At 46.6% G+C, this 14,967-nt stretch overlaps 1 protein-coding gene across 2 annotated transcripts in view; it reads right to left on the minus strand.

Moving 5' to 3' along the window:
• Nucleotides 1-14,967, minus strand: part of tsnare1 (T-SNARE Domain Containing 1) — a 975,066-nt gene that overhangs the window by 182,753 nt on the left and 777,346 nt on the right. For both annotated transcript variants that reach the window (XM_038808773.1, XM_038808772.1), the window contains exons 9-10: nucleotides 10,154-10,226; nucleotides 2,698-2,780 (exon numbers count right to left, since the gene is read on the minus strand). In XM_038808773.1, the coding sequence (XP_038664701.1) occupies nucleotides 2,698-2,780; nucleotides 10,154-10,226 (156 nt within the window). The remainder of the gene's footprint in view (nucleotides 1-2,697; nucleotides 2,781-10,153; nucleotides 10,227-14,967) is intronic.

A 14,967-nucleotide genomic window follows, 5' to 3' on the forward strand; every position in this document is an offset into this window, starting at 1 on the left:
TGGGAGGAATAGCGCTGGGTGCCAGGCAGGACCCGTCCCAGGGAATGGCGTCAGTGGCCATCAATTCCCCGAGTTCCACCTCTATGATGAGTCAGCAAATAGGACTGGACAGAACGGCTGTGCATATGCTGCTGGCAAGTGAACCAGGGCCCTTCAGCCTCAGAGCTCGCAGAGGACGCCCGCCAATCCATCCGAGGGCCACAGGACGAGGTAAGCAGCTGGCTGCATTCACCTCTGGTGTGCATCCTGGGAAAACACCAAGACGTAGTGGTAGAGCTAGGAGGGCCAGGCATGTTGAGGATTACTCGGATGTTGGCTGCTGCGTGTCTGGTGTTGCCTCCTGCAGTGCTCAAGCACAGTGTCCAGGCATCAAGGTGTGGCCTGAATGCTAGGCAATGACTCCCACATGCTACATGACCTGCCCACACGTGGGAATCCACTTGGCATATGCCAAGTGCTCACTTAACCACGATTGCCAATTCCCTATTCGCGATAGCCTTCAGCCGCACGGCCAGAGGCCTCAGCAGTCGGTGGGGGTTATATGGGTAATCGGTGGGGCAGACAAGCAGGTCAACGGTTGCCCCTGGAACGGGTACACACAATCCAGGGGTTGACATGGTGGTTCCACGAGTGACTGCCCACTGGTTGCACCCCCAGTGCCCCCTTCCACTCCCCCATGATGGCCCACCCCTGAAGAGGGTCCCCCCCCCCCACCCCCACCAAACACTGGGGGGGGGGGGGGGGGGGGGGGGGGAAATATCAGCACCCCCAGGCTATTTGCTTGTGAGCAAAGATGGCTACTCACCTCCTCGGCTCCCTACAGATGCCCTTCCGTCAGCTTTACGTAATTAAAAAGGAGTACTAATTGGCGCCAGTGCGAGCACTTGCTGATGAGGCTGTTGAATGGCAGGAGGCCGTTGGATATGGGGTCGCTCTCGTTGATTGTATGGAAATGGAGCTTAAGTGATGAGAATTGGTTTCTCACCTTGCTGCCGTGAGATCCCGATTTGGCGCCCGGCACGGATCTTGTTTGTTGCCTCTGCCACCATTCACTGGCCTCATTACACTTGAGCGAGAGCGCAACGGGGCCGGAGAATTGCGCCCTGTCTCTCTAACCTCCTCATGTTCCATAGCTCTCCAACAATTCTGTTAAGCAATGCTTCAATTTAAAGTTCAAGTTTTCAAATCTCTCCATGGCCACTGACATTCCTCAAGTTTTTCACTATATTAGAGGTGCACGATTTAGCACAAATTATTCTTGTTGTTCTCCAACTCTAGCCTCTGTGGGACCCTGACCAGTGGCAGTTGCACTTCCAGCTGTCCAGCCTCCAAACTTTGCAATGCCCTCTCTACCTCTCCCTCTGCTCTAGCACAATTTCTTTCTGACGATTTCCTCATCACTGACATAGACAGAAGGCTTTCTCAATTCAGTCGACAAGTATAGTATACACATTGAACACTATGCCATAATGCAAGGGAATATAAATGCTCAAAGCTCTAAAAAAATTCTGTTTTTTCACTATTACTTTTCACTGTTTAATGTATCGCTATTGTCGTAACACCAAGAACACTGAAATAATATACACATATCAACGGATTCCATGGCTTTTCACAAACAACAATATGCTTTTCATTTTATACCAATTTTTTTCCTGCAAGTTTAAATCTATACATATTATTTTTTTTTTAAATTTAGATTAGCCAATTATTTTTTCCGATTAAGGGGCAATTTAGTGTGGCCAATCCACCTACTCTGCACATTTTTGGGTTGTGGGGGCGAAACCCACGCAGACACGGGGAGAATGTGCAAACTCCACACGGACAGTGACCCAGAGCCGGGATCGAAACTGGGACCTCAGCGCCGTGAGCCGGTTGTGCTAACCACTAGGCCACCGTGCTACCCCAAATCTATACATATTAAAGGATTAATTAGAATAGGAGTACTGATGAGTGACTGACTGTAAAAAGTGAGGATGCACACATTCTGGGAAGATGGACTGAAAAAGAATATTCCCAAAGAATTCCTCCAGTTTGTTAGCAAACACAAAAGAAATAATTTATTATATCCATTTTTGATAGAAGGGAATAGAACATCATAAAACAGGTAAGAGCACAGGAATTGAAAAGATATGAGTCAGGTACCATGAGATATTTTACAGTTGGAATAATTAGCAATATTAAGTTGGCCACTGATTACACATCATGCCTGGTTTCCTTTTTCAGTCAATGGAAGGAAAAATGGGGAAATGTATAAAGGGCGGTCAACTCGATAGCATCCATTTTACACATTTATCCCCAGGTACAATTACCTCAAAAATACAATACAGTTGCGAGGATTACCTTTGCTAAGAAGAATCCTGAGTTTTATCGGAAGTTATTGATGCTAAAGCCACCTCTTGTATTACTGCTGTTGACATTATTGACAATATTTAGAAGTACTTGGAGATTGGCGCTCAGGCCATAAGTCTGTACATGATTGGATGCTTTCAAACACATTTACATTCCCTTTGCTTGTTAAGTTTGTGGCCTGAATACAATCCTTTGTTCAATTATCTACAGGTCTCAGTGTCCGCTGTGCTTAAGCTGTCTCGAGTGGATCTACCCGCAGAACATGAACAGTAAATATTTCTGAGAAAAGTGACAGGGGCCCAGGCAAGCCCACTTCACAGTCAGAATAGTATTCAAACACAGACTTACCTGGTGTTGATTTGCTTTTACCAGCTGCTCATTAGCTGCATCAACATTTGAAGCCGCCCGCTCGATGTTGGCCTCAATGCTATCTATAAAATGAAGATTAAAATAGTATAAATACGGTGTGGCCAGCAATGATTTTGAAAAAGCAGCATCATTACATTGTCGAAGATTGCAACTTTAATAAGACTGCGATGTAGCAAATGGGATCGATGCAGACATAGAACATAGAGTGCAAAAGGAGGCCATTCGGCCCATTGTGTCTGCACCGACCCACTTAAGCCCTCACTTCCACCCTATCCCCGTAACCCAATAACCCCTCCTAACCTTTTTGGTCATTAAGGGCAATTTATCATGGCCAATCCACCTAACCTGCACATCTTTGGACTGTGGGAGGAAACCGGAGCACCCGGAGGAAACCCAAACAGACATGGGGAGAAAGTGCAGACCCCGCACAGACAGTGACCCAAGCAGGGAATCGAACCTGGGACCCTAACGCTGTGAAGCCACAGTTCTATCCACTTGTGCTACCTGTTTTTGAATGTCAGGAATTTATTTGCCCCGTGTTTTATCAGGAGTAATTTAAACATTCATGAAACAACCGCAGGTGCTGAGGAAAAGAGTCACAAAGAATTAAATGTTTTCATTATGAGGAGATGTTTAATAAATTGAGATTTTTTTCAGAAGACCCAAGAAGGTTAAATGAAGGCCTGACCGAGGTGTTCAAAATTATGAAGGTTTTTGATGAGGTAAGTACTCCTAAGAGCCAATAACTCAGCAACTTTAAGAGCATCACTGTTGGGGCATGGAAAGCCTTACCAGAAAGGAAGGGAGGCTACTCAGTCACTGAATATTGCATCAAATGGACCGTGGTCATTTTTCAATTCTTGGCTACATGTTTTCCAGGCTCAAGCTCGATGGCACGATTTGAATTTCTCCCCCAGGGTGTCAAATATACCCTCTCCTTGGTGTGACAAATGCATTTTGAAAAATGTATTTACGGAATGTGGATATCGCTGGTGAGGTCAGCATTTATTGCCCTATTTGCTCACTATATGGTAGTGAGCTTTCTTCTTGAACAGCTGCAATCCCGGAGGTGTAGGTATACCCACAGTGCTATAAGGGAGGGAATTCCAGGATTTTGACCCAGCGACAATGAAGGAACGATGATATATTTCAATGTCAGGATATTGAGTGACTTAAAGCAGAACATCGCGTTGGTGGTGTTCCCAGTCTCTCTTGCACTTTCCCTTCTAGGTGGTAGAGGTCATGGGTTTGGAAGGGGCTGCCAAAGGAACCTTGGTGAGTTCCTGCAGTGCATCTTGTAGATGGCACTGCGAGTCGGTGGTGGAGGAATTGAATGTTTGTGGAAGATGTAGCAATCAAGCGGGCTGCTTTGTCCTGGATGGTGTCGAGCTTCTTGAGTGTTGTTGGAGCTGCACTCATCCAGGCAAATGGGGAGTACTCCATCACAGTCCTAACTTGTGTATTGGAGATGGTGGGCAGGTTTTGAGGAATAAGGTGAGTTACTCTGACCTGCTCTGGAAGCCATAGTATTTATATGGCTCGGCCAGTTCAGTTTCTGGTCAATGGTAATGCCGAGGATGCTGTTTGATGGAGTAAAAAGCGCTTTGTTGCTATACCTGACCTTGAGGTATCTGAATTTATGCAGATTTCCAAAAATGGAGTTGCCCAGTCTCTTTCACCTTCATGACAACAATGATACATTAACAGCATTCAAATGGCATCTCAACAAATATGTGGATAGGATGGGTATAGGACACGGCACTAGGAAGTGCTGAGGGTTTTGGCCAAGGGTGGCATCATGACCTATCATGACCCGTACAGGCTTGAAGGGCCGAAAGGCCTGTTCCTGAACTGTATTGTTCTTTTTTCTTATACATGTTATTAATCTAATTTCATTGGCCTCAACCTGTATGTTTAAGCCGAGAATGGGGTGAATAAACCCGATAACCATGTTGTCCTAATCATGAGTGCCATGATGTTGAGACTCAATATTTTCTGTGATTTGACAGAGCTGAAGAAACACAGGCTATTTTCAATTGTGAGTCACAAAGAGTGGATGCACTTCAAGCAGCCAGCTCGTGGCATTACAGTATCCCAAAGTCATTTATGCTTGTTTACTGAACTGAAGGGATTCCTCATTCCATGAAATAATCATGCAAATAGAATTATTCAAAAGGAAATGCTTTTAAAAAATAAGAGCCCTAATTGGATGCGAATGTGCAATTAGTCACCATGGATAGCATTTGTCCTCAGCACTATACTTTCCTTCAAGCATGGGATAAACAAAATTATCTGGTTGCTCTTTATCTTGTCTCATCCGCTCAAAGTTAATCTCTGAAGGACTGTGTGCAGTTAACTTTGTGTCTTTGGTGTTAGTGCAGGCTGGGGCTGGAGCGAAGGAACATAAACAGATTGTTCAGTACCTAGAGCTTGTTCCTCCATTCAGTCAGCTGATTTGTACCTCAGTCCTGAACATCCTTTGCACCATGCCCAAATCTATCACTTTCAATCTATTTCGGGAGAAAAATACTGTTGTCCTATTACTCTATGCCATTTGGACCTGGGGCAGAATTTTACGTAGTTCAAGCGGGCATGCATTCGACCCAAAATCACATGAAATCGAGTGAGAGGGCGGGATAATAGGGGATGGGAGCACTGCTGCGTGAGTTGTTAGGAGCTCAGGTAAGAATTTGCTGTGGAGCTGGTGTTGGGAGTTCACACCTTTTCCTCTAGTTTATTCTGAAATATTTGCATTGTTAACATTGCTCTGAGAACTGTTATATTTGCCAACACTGTTGGGGCATTTCTGTCCATCGCAGCCTTCAGTGCAGACGGCAGTGGCATGTGTATTTAGCCAGTATGAATTGTGTTCTCTGGTGGGTTTGCCTCCTCTGAGGAGGAAGGGAGTGGCAGGAGGAAAGGAGTGGCAGGAGGAAGAGGACACCAGGTGTCCACAGGCAGTGTCAGAGGGAGATACCTTTGGGAGGAGAGGCACAATATTTTTTTTTGGGGGGGGCAGCTAGACAGATGGAAGAACAAAATACACCATTGGCCTGCAGCCAGAGGTAGCATCCAGGTACCTCAACATGCCCGAAATCCACTGCCGCAAGAGGCTCTATCCTTCTGGGACATCATTATGCCACATTATTGGGCCAGAGATTGCCTCCCACTATGTGGATGGCCACCCAATGTCAGTGGCTTTGAAGGTCACACGGTCTCAATTTTTACACATCCAGATCATTCAAGGACTCAGTGGATAATCTGTGTGGAATGTCTGAATCAGTTGTCCATAGTTGAGCCAAGCTCATAACTGATGCCCCGTTCAGATGGATCCACAGATTTATTCATTACTGGATGGACAAAACCAGCTAGCTTGAGTCAACCACAGGCTTTGCAGCTATTGCAGCATTTCCTCTGCATCCAGGATTTCATAGGCTGCACCCATGTGGCCGTCAAGACACCATTGGGTCAGCTAGGTGCCTTTGTGAATCAGAAGGTTTATCATGCCATGCAAGTTCAGATAGTGTGGGTGGCACGGTGATGCAGTGATTAGCACTGCTGCCTGTGGCGCTGAGGACCCGGGTTCAATCCCGTCCCGGGTCACTGTTGTGTGGAGTTTGCAGATTCTCCCAGTGTCTGCGTGAATTTCACCCCTGCAACCCAAAGATGTGCAGTTTAGGTGGATTGGCCACACTAAATTACCCCTTAATTGGAAAAAAAAAAATTGGGTACTCTAAATTTAACTTTATAAAAGTTCAGAAAGTGTGCAAACACAGGACCCAGATTCAGCAAGTCTGTGCGAAGTATCCTGGCAACTCCGATGCTCCATAAATATTGCAACATTTTAAGGTGCCAAGCTGTTCGTAGCTCCAGCTCAGCTGGATGGTTGGTTGCATGGTGACAAAGGGTATCCATTGAAAAGGTTGCTCATGTTGCTACTCCAGCACCCTAGGACAGAGGGCGAAGAGAGGTATAATCGGTGTCAGGCCTCCAAAAGGGCAGTAGTTGAGAGTACAATAGGGCTACTGAAGTTGAGGGTTCCACTGGCTAGACCGTTCTGCAGGGTCCCTGTAATATCCTCCAGAGCGTGAGTCACTTATCGTTGTGGTCTATTGTGCTCTGCACAATCTGGCACTGGCAAGGAAGAGCCCACTCGAGGATGAGGACACAGAGCCAGCTCCACATGCCTCAGAGGATGACTCCACAGATGGAGCCTGGGCAGGCAGAGGGTAAGAGCAATAAAGGCAGCCTAGGTGAACGAGGCAGGGACACCAGGGAGGCATTGATAACAATGCTCCTTCAGTTAGGGTGGCAAGGCTTGGCTTCCATCTCAAGGCAAAAGCACCACCTCCTTCACGCACACATTTCTGAGAAATCAATGCCATGACCCAATGTCGCCTCATAACCTCTAAGAATGTTTTCTGCCGCTGCCATCAATCATAAGGCACTGATGAGGCCTGCAGCTACGAAAAACAAGAACAACACTTCGGGCATTGCAATACAATACTGATTTATATCTTTACCAGACTTGCAAACAAGGAACAAAATACAAAATGGTTGGCTCAGTTACACAGAAATAAAAAATTATTTTGACCAAATGAACTAATTTTACTTGTAAAAGCCCATATTTTGCTCACGGTGCGTTAAACCTAGGCTTGCGAATGCTACGTCTTGGTGGACCCCCCCCCCCCCCCCCCCCCCCCCCCCCTCGCTGGCAGTGGCAATGGAGGCAAATTGCTGACTCTGCCATCGTGTTGGCACTGATAACCTTTGCAGGTTGTCCTGTGGCCGGCAGGGCTGAGGAGGCTCTGCTTGGGAGGGTGTGTCCCGTGACATGACTGTGCACTCCTCAGTTGACGCTGCCCCAGAAGTTACCATGGTCACGAGCAGAGGGTCAGAAGAGTTGCTGCCATCATCCATAGTCCCATGAGAGGAGCACACAGAGAGCCCACCAGTGTGAGGCATGTCTGGACCTTTCCGCTCATCAATGATGAGCAGACGCCTAAGCAAAAGTGCTACGTACCTCATCCATCTCTCAAACTGACAGTGAACCCCTGAAGTCATTGTCTGTGTGAGGGTTTGCAGGTTCCAAGTGCAAACCCAAGAACTTCTGATTCTGCTCCTGGACCTGCCACTTCATGAGAGTCTGAATGAAAAAGGCTGTGTAGTCAGAGCCCAGAGTTAACACAGTACTCATACTCTGCATGGACTTTCCATGCCAGATGGAATGACACACAGACATTCGGGGATCTCCGCCTGATCTTCCGATGCATCCCGCTGAACATCCAGCATCTGGCACTCCTCGGGGTCAGCAGCGTGCCCTGGGGATGGTGCATATGGTGCATCTGAGGGGAAAACCGATTGTGTCATTAAGAACATCTTCACTAAATGTCTGTTTAAACCAGCGTGAAATCAGGTTGTTCCATCATTCGCTGGCAGAAGCGGACACCACGGGCCGATTCCAGGCCTGCCAATCAAGTGCACCTGAAGTGTGCAAAAGTCAGGCCGTGGTCTTGTGCCTGTCATCTCTTCTGTTCTTTCACAGTCAAATCAAAAAATGTTAATCATTGCTTAGAAAGATTCGTTTTCTTTCTTTTGACGTGATTCAGCTGTAAGATGGAATCAGTGTGAAAAATCAAGAACATCAGAGCCTGTTTGTGCCATGCTGTTAAATGTGCAATTTTACTTGTTTAATTTTTTAAAACCTCAATAACCATTGTACAAGGGAGGGATCGATAACAAAATGAGTGAACTCCCGAGAAATCACACTTAGTCACAATCAAGGAAGATCGTGCAATCCAGAGACAAAACTCAAGTCAACTACACAACTAAATCTATATCTCTTCCAAATATCTGCATTTGATTTTGAGTTGAATTTCATGACTCTTCAGGGTGTGGCAAACGACCTCCGCTCAACACTGTGAGGTGGTGTCTGGCCTTTTCTTGAATTGATACTGGATCTGTGATAATGGTCCTCCCACAGGGGGAGTGAGGATGTACAGCAAATTGAGGGTCTTTCCCACCTTCAGCAGCCTCCTGACCATTTGAAGGGGTGGATTTCCCGACCTTTGGAGAACCCCATGGGGCGAAAATCAGGCAGGCTGTACAACAGATGGGTGAGCTACATTTGGACCAAGTTACCACATTTACCTGTGGTAAAGGAGCACATTAACAAACAATAACAATACAGCACATGGGAACAGGCCCTTTGGTCCTCCAAGCTGAACCGGTCATGATACCATCCTTGGATAAAACCCTCAGCACTTCCTTGTGCCATATACTTCTATACCCATCCTATCCATGTATTTGTCGAGATGCCTTTTGAATGCCGTTAATGTATCTGCTTCCACAACCTCCCCTGACAACGCGTTCCAGGCACTCACCACCCTCTGTGTAAAAAAAAACCTGCCTCACACATCTCATCTAAACTTTGCCCCACGGACCTTAAACCTATGCTCCCTGGTGACTAACCTCTCTCACCCTGGGAAGGAGTGCCTGTCCATCTACGCTATCCATGCCCCTCATAATCTTGTAGACCTCTATCAGGTCACCCCTCAACCTCAGTTTATCTAATGAAAACAGTTGAAGTCTATTCAGCCTCTCCACATAGCTAACACCCTCCAGACCAGCAAGAATCCTGGTAAACCTCGTCTGCACCCTCTCCAAAGCCTGCACACCCTCCCTGTAGTGTGGCAAACCAGAATTGTGCGCAATATTCCAAGTGCGGCCTTCCCAAGATTGTATACAACTGGAGCATGACTTGCCAGTTTTTATACTCGATGCCCCGTCCAATGAAGCTTTCTTAACTACGTTGTCCACTTGTGTTGCCTCTTTCAAAGATCTGTGAGCCAGATCTGTACACCCAGATCTCTGACTTTCTATATTCCTAAGAGTTTTGTCATTTAAGGTATATTTCCCCTCTATGTTAGACCTACCAAAATACATTATCTCACATTTATCTGGCTTAAACTCCATTTGCCATTTCTTTGCCCAAGTCTCCAACCTATCTATGTCCTGCTGTGCTCTAGACAATCCTCAACACGATGCCATTCCACCAACCTTGGTGTCACTCGCAAACTTACTGATCAGACCAGTGTTAGCCCTCATGGATTTTTTAAAAAAGATAGTTGGCAATAAAATCGGACAGAAATAAAAGGAAGGTCTTATGCAGCAAGGTGTTTTGATCAGGAAGGAATCCATTGCCTGAAAGGCAATTGTATTGTTTAAAAAATATTTGAAAATGACACAAAAATTGCCGGTCTGTAAAAGTGGAACTTTCATGATGCCATCACAGGCAGGATGGGCTGAAGGGCCTCCATGTGTGCTGTATGATTATATGCTTGAAGAAAAACCCATTTGTCGCAACACTGAGGCAGAGAAAACACGCCTGAGCTTAAATTAAAATAATGTTGTTCAAACCACGGCTAATACTCACCAATGTTATCGCCCTGTTCATGCACCAGTAATGCTAGGTCCTTGATAATCTGATTCACATCAAGCATATCTGCCTGTTGGACAAATTGAAGAAAATTATGAACTCAGTGTGAAAAATCGAAAGATAACTCCTCCAGCATGAACAGCACTCAGTACTGTATTGAATGTAATACGGGAAAGTATTTTTTCAACGTTTTCCCTTTATACCTGAAATTAAAATTGCAACGGTCAGAACAGTCTACACGTATAAAGATCTAGAGAGGAACTTCTCATTTTCTACATCATATGTATGAGGACAAACCCTCAATTTTAAAATGGATGCAATTTGATTTGTTTGCAAGTCAATGGGTGGGAGTAGGTGGAAGCAGTGGAGAAGCATCATCCAAGCTATTTTAACTCATGGGGCTCCTTTCATGGGCTGGCCTCTGATTATACGGTAATTGACTTAGCCCATGTGACTTTAAAAGGGGATACATCCACGACCTGCATTTCGTCTTATGGAACTCATTTTCCACAGAAAAGGGGGCACGATCCTACGGCCGCTCTGCACCGGTAAAGCAGCTCGTGCAGTGAGACCATTGAAAGCAGAGAGACCGTGCTCCCGGGATCTAGCCAGCTCGCACGCCACGTGAGATTCAGCACAATGTTGCGAGACGTTGCTAGTTGAATCCTGCCCACAATGGGCGGGATCAAGTATTGGAAAATCTGCATCTTAGAGCGAGGCAGTAAACCTTACTCTAATGTGCAGATTCCTGAGGTACCTGAGACTTTGGGATTCAACCTCTTTGCCTCGGGGACCTCGCCCCACCACCGTTTGGGACTGGCCCCCACAAACGGGAACCAGACGGATGGAGATCTCCAAGGGGATCGGAGGCCCCAGCTACATGCCTTTTGGGCAGGGTGGTGCCTGGGCACTGCTGTGCCACCTGGCAGTGCCAGCCTGGCACCTTGGCAGTACTACCTGAGTGCCTGCCTGGTACTGACAAGATGCCCAGGTGGAACTGCCAGCTTACAAGGGTGGCACCAGGTTGACACTACCAAGGTGCCAAGCTGCCGTTTTTTCCAGGCATGCGATTGAGCTGGTGTTGGGGGGTGGGGGGCCAGGGACCCTCCCATTTTTCATTTGGGCTGGGGGAGGAAAGAGGGGAGGTCGAGGATCGGGACGCCATTTAAAAATGTCTCAATCTCTCGCTACAATGGGGAGTTCCGGCGAACGGAGTCCCCATTGTAAAAAAAAACGGGCTATGTGCGGCCTTGACCACCCATTCCTCTTGAGGCCCCTTATTCAACACGGGTCATGTTGAATAGCAATATGTTGCTTGGCACTGGGAGGGTTGGGAAACACGCGGCTAAACATGCAGCTAAACAAGCTCACTAGGGGTTCTTCCCTTTTGGGAAGATTGATTCCAAGGAGTCAAATTCTGAACACCACTTTTTAAATGTCTCCCGAGATGAAGAAATAAGAACAAGGAGAGAGCAGCTGTTTCCTCCAATGTTTGAATGGGTTTGGGTGACATATTATTGGAGAATAACTTAACTGCTGTCAATTTCCAGCTCAGCACTTCAAATTCACTCAAGCGTAAAGGGGGGTGATTGGAATGCACTTCAATCTCTTTGAAGTGGTTGATGTTTGTAACCATTGTTGTGACAGGGTTACTCATCCATGAGGAAGATGCAGGAAGCAAAGCTCACAGCTTTGTTTGTGGAATCTGTCAATCACAGCCCACCAAGAGAAACAAATGCATGGCTTCCAGCTAAAGGATATGAAGGGTTTAAACAGAGGTCGGTCAATGTTTTTTCTTTTTCCAGGAATGGGCACATGGTGCTTCCTCTGTTTGAGCCAGCAGGTATATGCCCAGGTGGGTGTTATAGTAATTATCACTGCCCCTGTTTGTACTGCTCTCTAACTTCCAGACAGGGGCTTCCTCTGTGGGGGGGGGGGTCCTTTTAGTTAGGGGGTCACTGTGGTGTGGGGGAATCTCCCTATTTAGGAGGTTTCCCTCTTTAGGGGGCATCTGGGGTGTCCCTTTAGTCAGGAGATCTCAGGGGCGGGGCTCCATTTAGTTAGGGGGTCTCTGGAGGCAGTCCCTTAGTTACAGGGGTCGGCCTAGTTAGGGGATTTCTGGGGGGGACTCTCCTATTTAGGGGTCTCTGGGGGGAGGGGTGGATCGGGTCACTCCTGTACTTAGGGGAAGGGAAAAGCACAGAGGATCCAGAGTTGGGGGGGGGGGTTGCTTTTCAATGTTGAAGAGAGGGGCTGCTTTGCGATGTGGGGAGGGGTGGAGGAGCAGCTTTGCGATGTGGGGATGGGATAGCTGGCCGCAGTACCTTGCTGTCGGGCTGCCTGAATGCGGGTTCCCTCAGGAATCCCTCGCATTCTTCACCACGCTGTGTTTAAACCTTTGCTTGCCTGAAGTCCTACTCCCAGTAAGCGAATTATTCTGCGCACACGTCAGGTGGAATTTAATCTAGGTGATAGCTCTGGAGAGTTGGCATGAGACTTATATTGCCTGCATTTGGGAAGCCCCCCCCCCCCCCCCCCTCCCCCCTTTATTGTGCCAGTAACTGACTAATGGCAGCCCTTCCACTAGATTTATGACCCCGGAGGTAGAAATTCACTTCCCAAGAGCTGCCATTTAATCAGAAGCACCCACCAGAGACATATGATCAAAGAATTTACAGTGCAGGAGGCCATTTGCCCCATCAAGTCTGCACCAGCCCTTACAAAGAGCACCCTACTGAAGCCTATGTATCTACCCTGTGCCCGTAATCAGAAGCTCCCACTTAACATTTTTTGGACACTAAGGGAAATTTAGCATAGCCAATCCACCTAACCAGCACATCTTTGGACTTGTGGGAGGAAACCGGAGCACCCGGAGGAAACCCACGCAGACATGGGGAGAACGTGCAGACCCCGCATAGACAGTGGCCCAGCCAGGAATCAAACCTGGGTCCCTGGAGCTGTGAAGCAACCGTGCTGCCCACAGTATTGATCGCTGAGGGATGAGGGCATCAGGTGAGTGAGGGGGAGATGGGAGTGAAGAGTGATGCTGGGTCACTTGATGAAGCACCGAGTGCCTTTTAATGTGGAAACCCTCCCTACTGCAAACCCTCTGAGGTTTCGATGTGTCAATTCTCCTGACTGCTGTTGGTTCAATACCAGCGGCGGATTATAATTGTTCACCTATGGGCCTCAATTCGCTTTTCGGGAGTAAGGTTGCTCACGAACCTTCCAACCACAGATTTAAATGGACAAAGGCAGGGAGGAAATAGGGTCTTCTCTCCACATCCTCCCACCCGATTCAATGCTTTCTGGCTTCAGACTCGTCGGGGGAGGTGGGGTGATCAGGGTTGGTCGGGGAGGGGATTAAACTCCATCTATCAATGCTGTCTCTGCTGACCCTCCTTGTCTCCCACCTTCAATTGAAAATACCATCAATTTGTTTAAGTCACTTCATGATTTTTGTTCCTCCATACCTCTGCCACATCCTTCAGTAACACAACGCACCCAAGATCACACCATTCCTCTAGGCAACCTTATGTGTCCACCTTCCCCTTGCCCCACCTCACCTTCAGCTCGTCTAGATGCCGTGAGTTCAATTCTCTCCCCAGAACCATCTGCCACCTCATCGCCCCTTTTAACAGTACCCTTACAACCTTTATTTATTGATCAGGTTGTTGGTCACCCCTCCTCATCCCTGGTTAGATCAACATCCATTTTTGTTCAAATACATCGGTGTAACGTGACTTGGGAGGGTTTCCGAAATTAAACAGGCAATGCAAATGAAAGTTGTTTCTGTTGTTTTCTTCGAGGAGTGAAATAGGCAGTTTGTCAAAGAAGCTAGCTGAAGCCGAGATTGTTGATGGCCAATTCAGTTAAGGTGACTGTCTGAGTTAAGGAACCCATTCATCATGAAAAAAGGGAGAGGCGGGAAATGTTGCATATCCTTATTTGTTACTGGATCACAAAAACTATTGTTTCACAATTTAGACTTTAGAAATCTGCACCAATCTCAAGTGCAAAAGCTGACATTTTTATACATCACATCAAAATATTAATGATCAAGTAAAAGTTCAAAAAGAAAAATGGCCAAATTCAAACTTCTTCAGAAATCACTCGCCCAACATAATGAAGATAAAAACAAATAGGTTAACCTATATGATTTTAGTTATAAAGTAAGCATGGTCTAGCTGTGCAATTGGAAATTGGCATAGACTCCATCAAGATTGGATCGATAAAAATAACTTAAACCAGGAGGGTGGGGTAATTTGAACTCCATGAATGAGTTTGGGTTGGTAAATAAAGGACAAAGAACATTACAGAACAGGAACAGGCCCTTCGGCCCTCCAATCCTGCACCGATCATGATGCCTGTCTAAACTAAAGCCTTCTGCACTTCTGCGGTCTGTATCTCTCCTTTCCCATCCTATTCATGTATTTGTCAAGATGCCTCTTAAATGTCGCGATCGTCTTGCTTCCACCAGCTTCCGCGGCAGCGAGTTCCAGACAGTCACCACCCTCTGTGTAAAAGATTTGCCTCACACATCTCCTCTAAACTTTGCCCCTCACACCTTAAACCTATGTCCCCCAAGAAATTGACTTTTCAGTCCTGGCAAAAACCTCTAAACATTTTAACAATTTAAAACTTAACTCCGATCTACCAACTTCCAGTTTAAATTGAGATGGATTGGCGGTCAAATCTTTCAAGGATGTTATGTGCCTCCATTTTATTAGCTTTATTTTCAATTGTGGTTGACTGGGTTTCTAGGGATTTGGGAATTCAGGCAGTTAAAATGAGGTGGCATCCCAGATCCA

Source organism: Scyliorhinus canicula, chromosome 10 (genome assembly GCF_902713615.1).
Source record: "Scyliorhinus canicula chromosome 10, sScyCan1.1, whole genome shotgun sequence".
NCBI classification, from domain to species: Eukaryota; Metazoa; Chordata; class Chondrichthyes; order Carcharhiniformes; family Scyliorhinidae; genus Scyliorhinus; species Scyliorhinus canicula.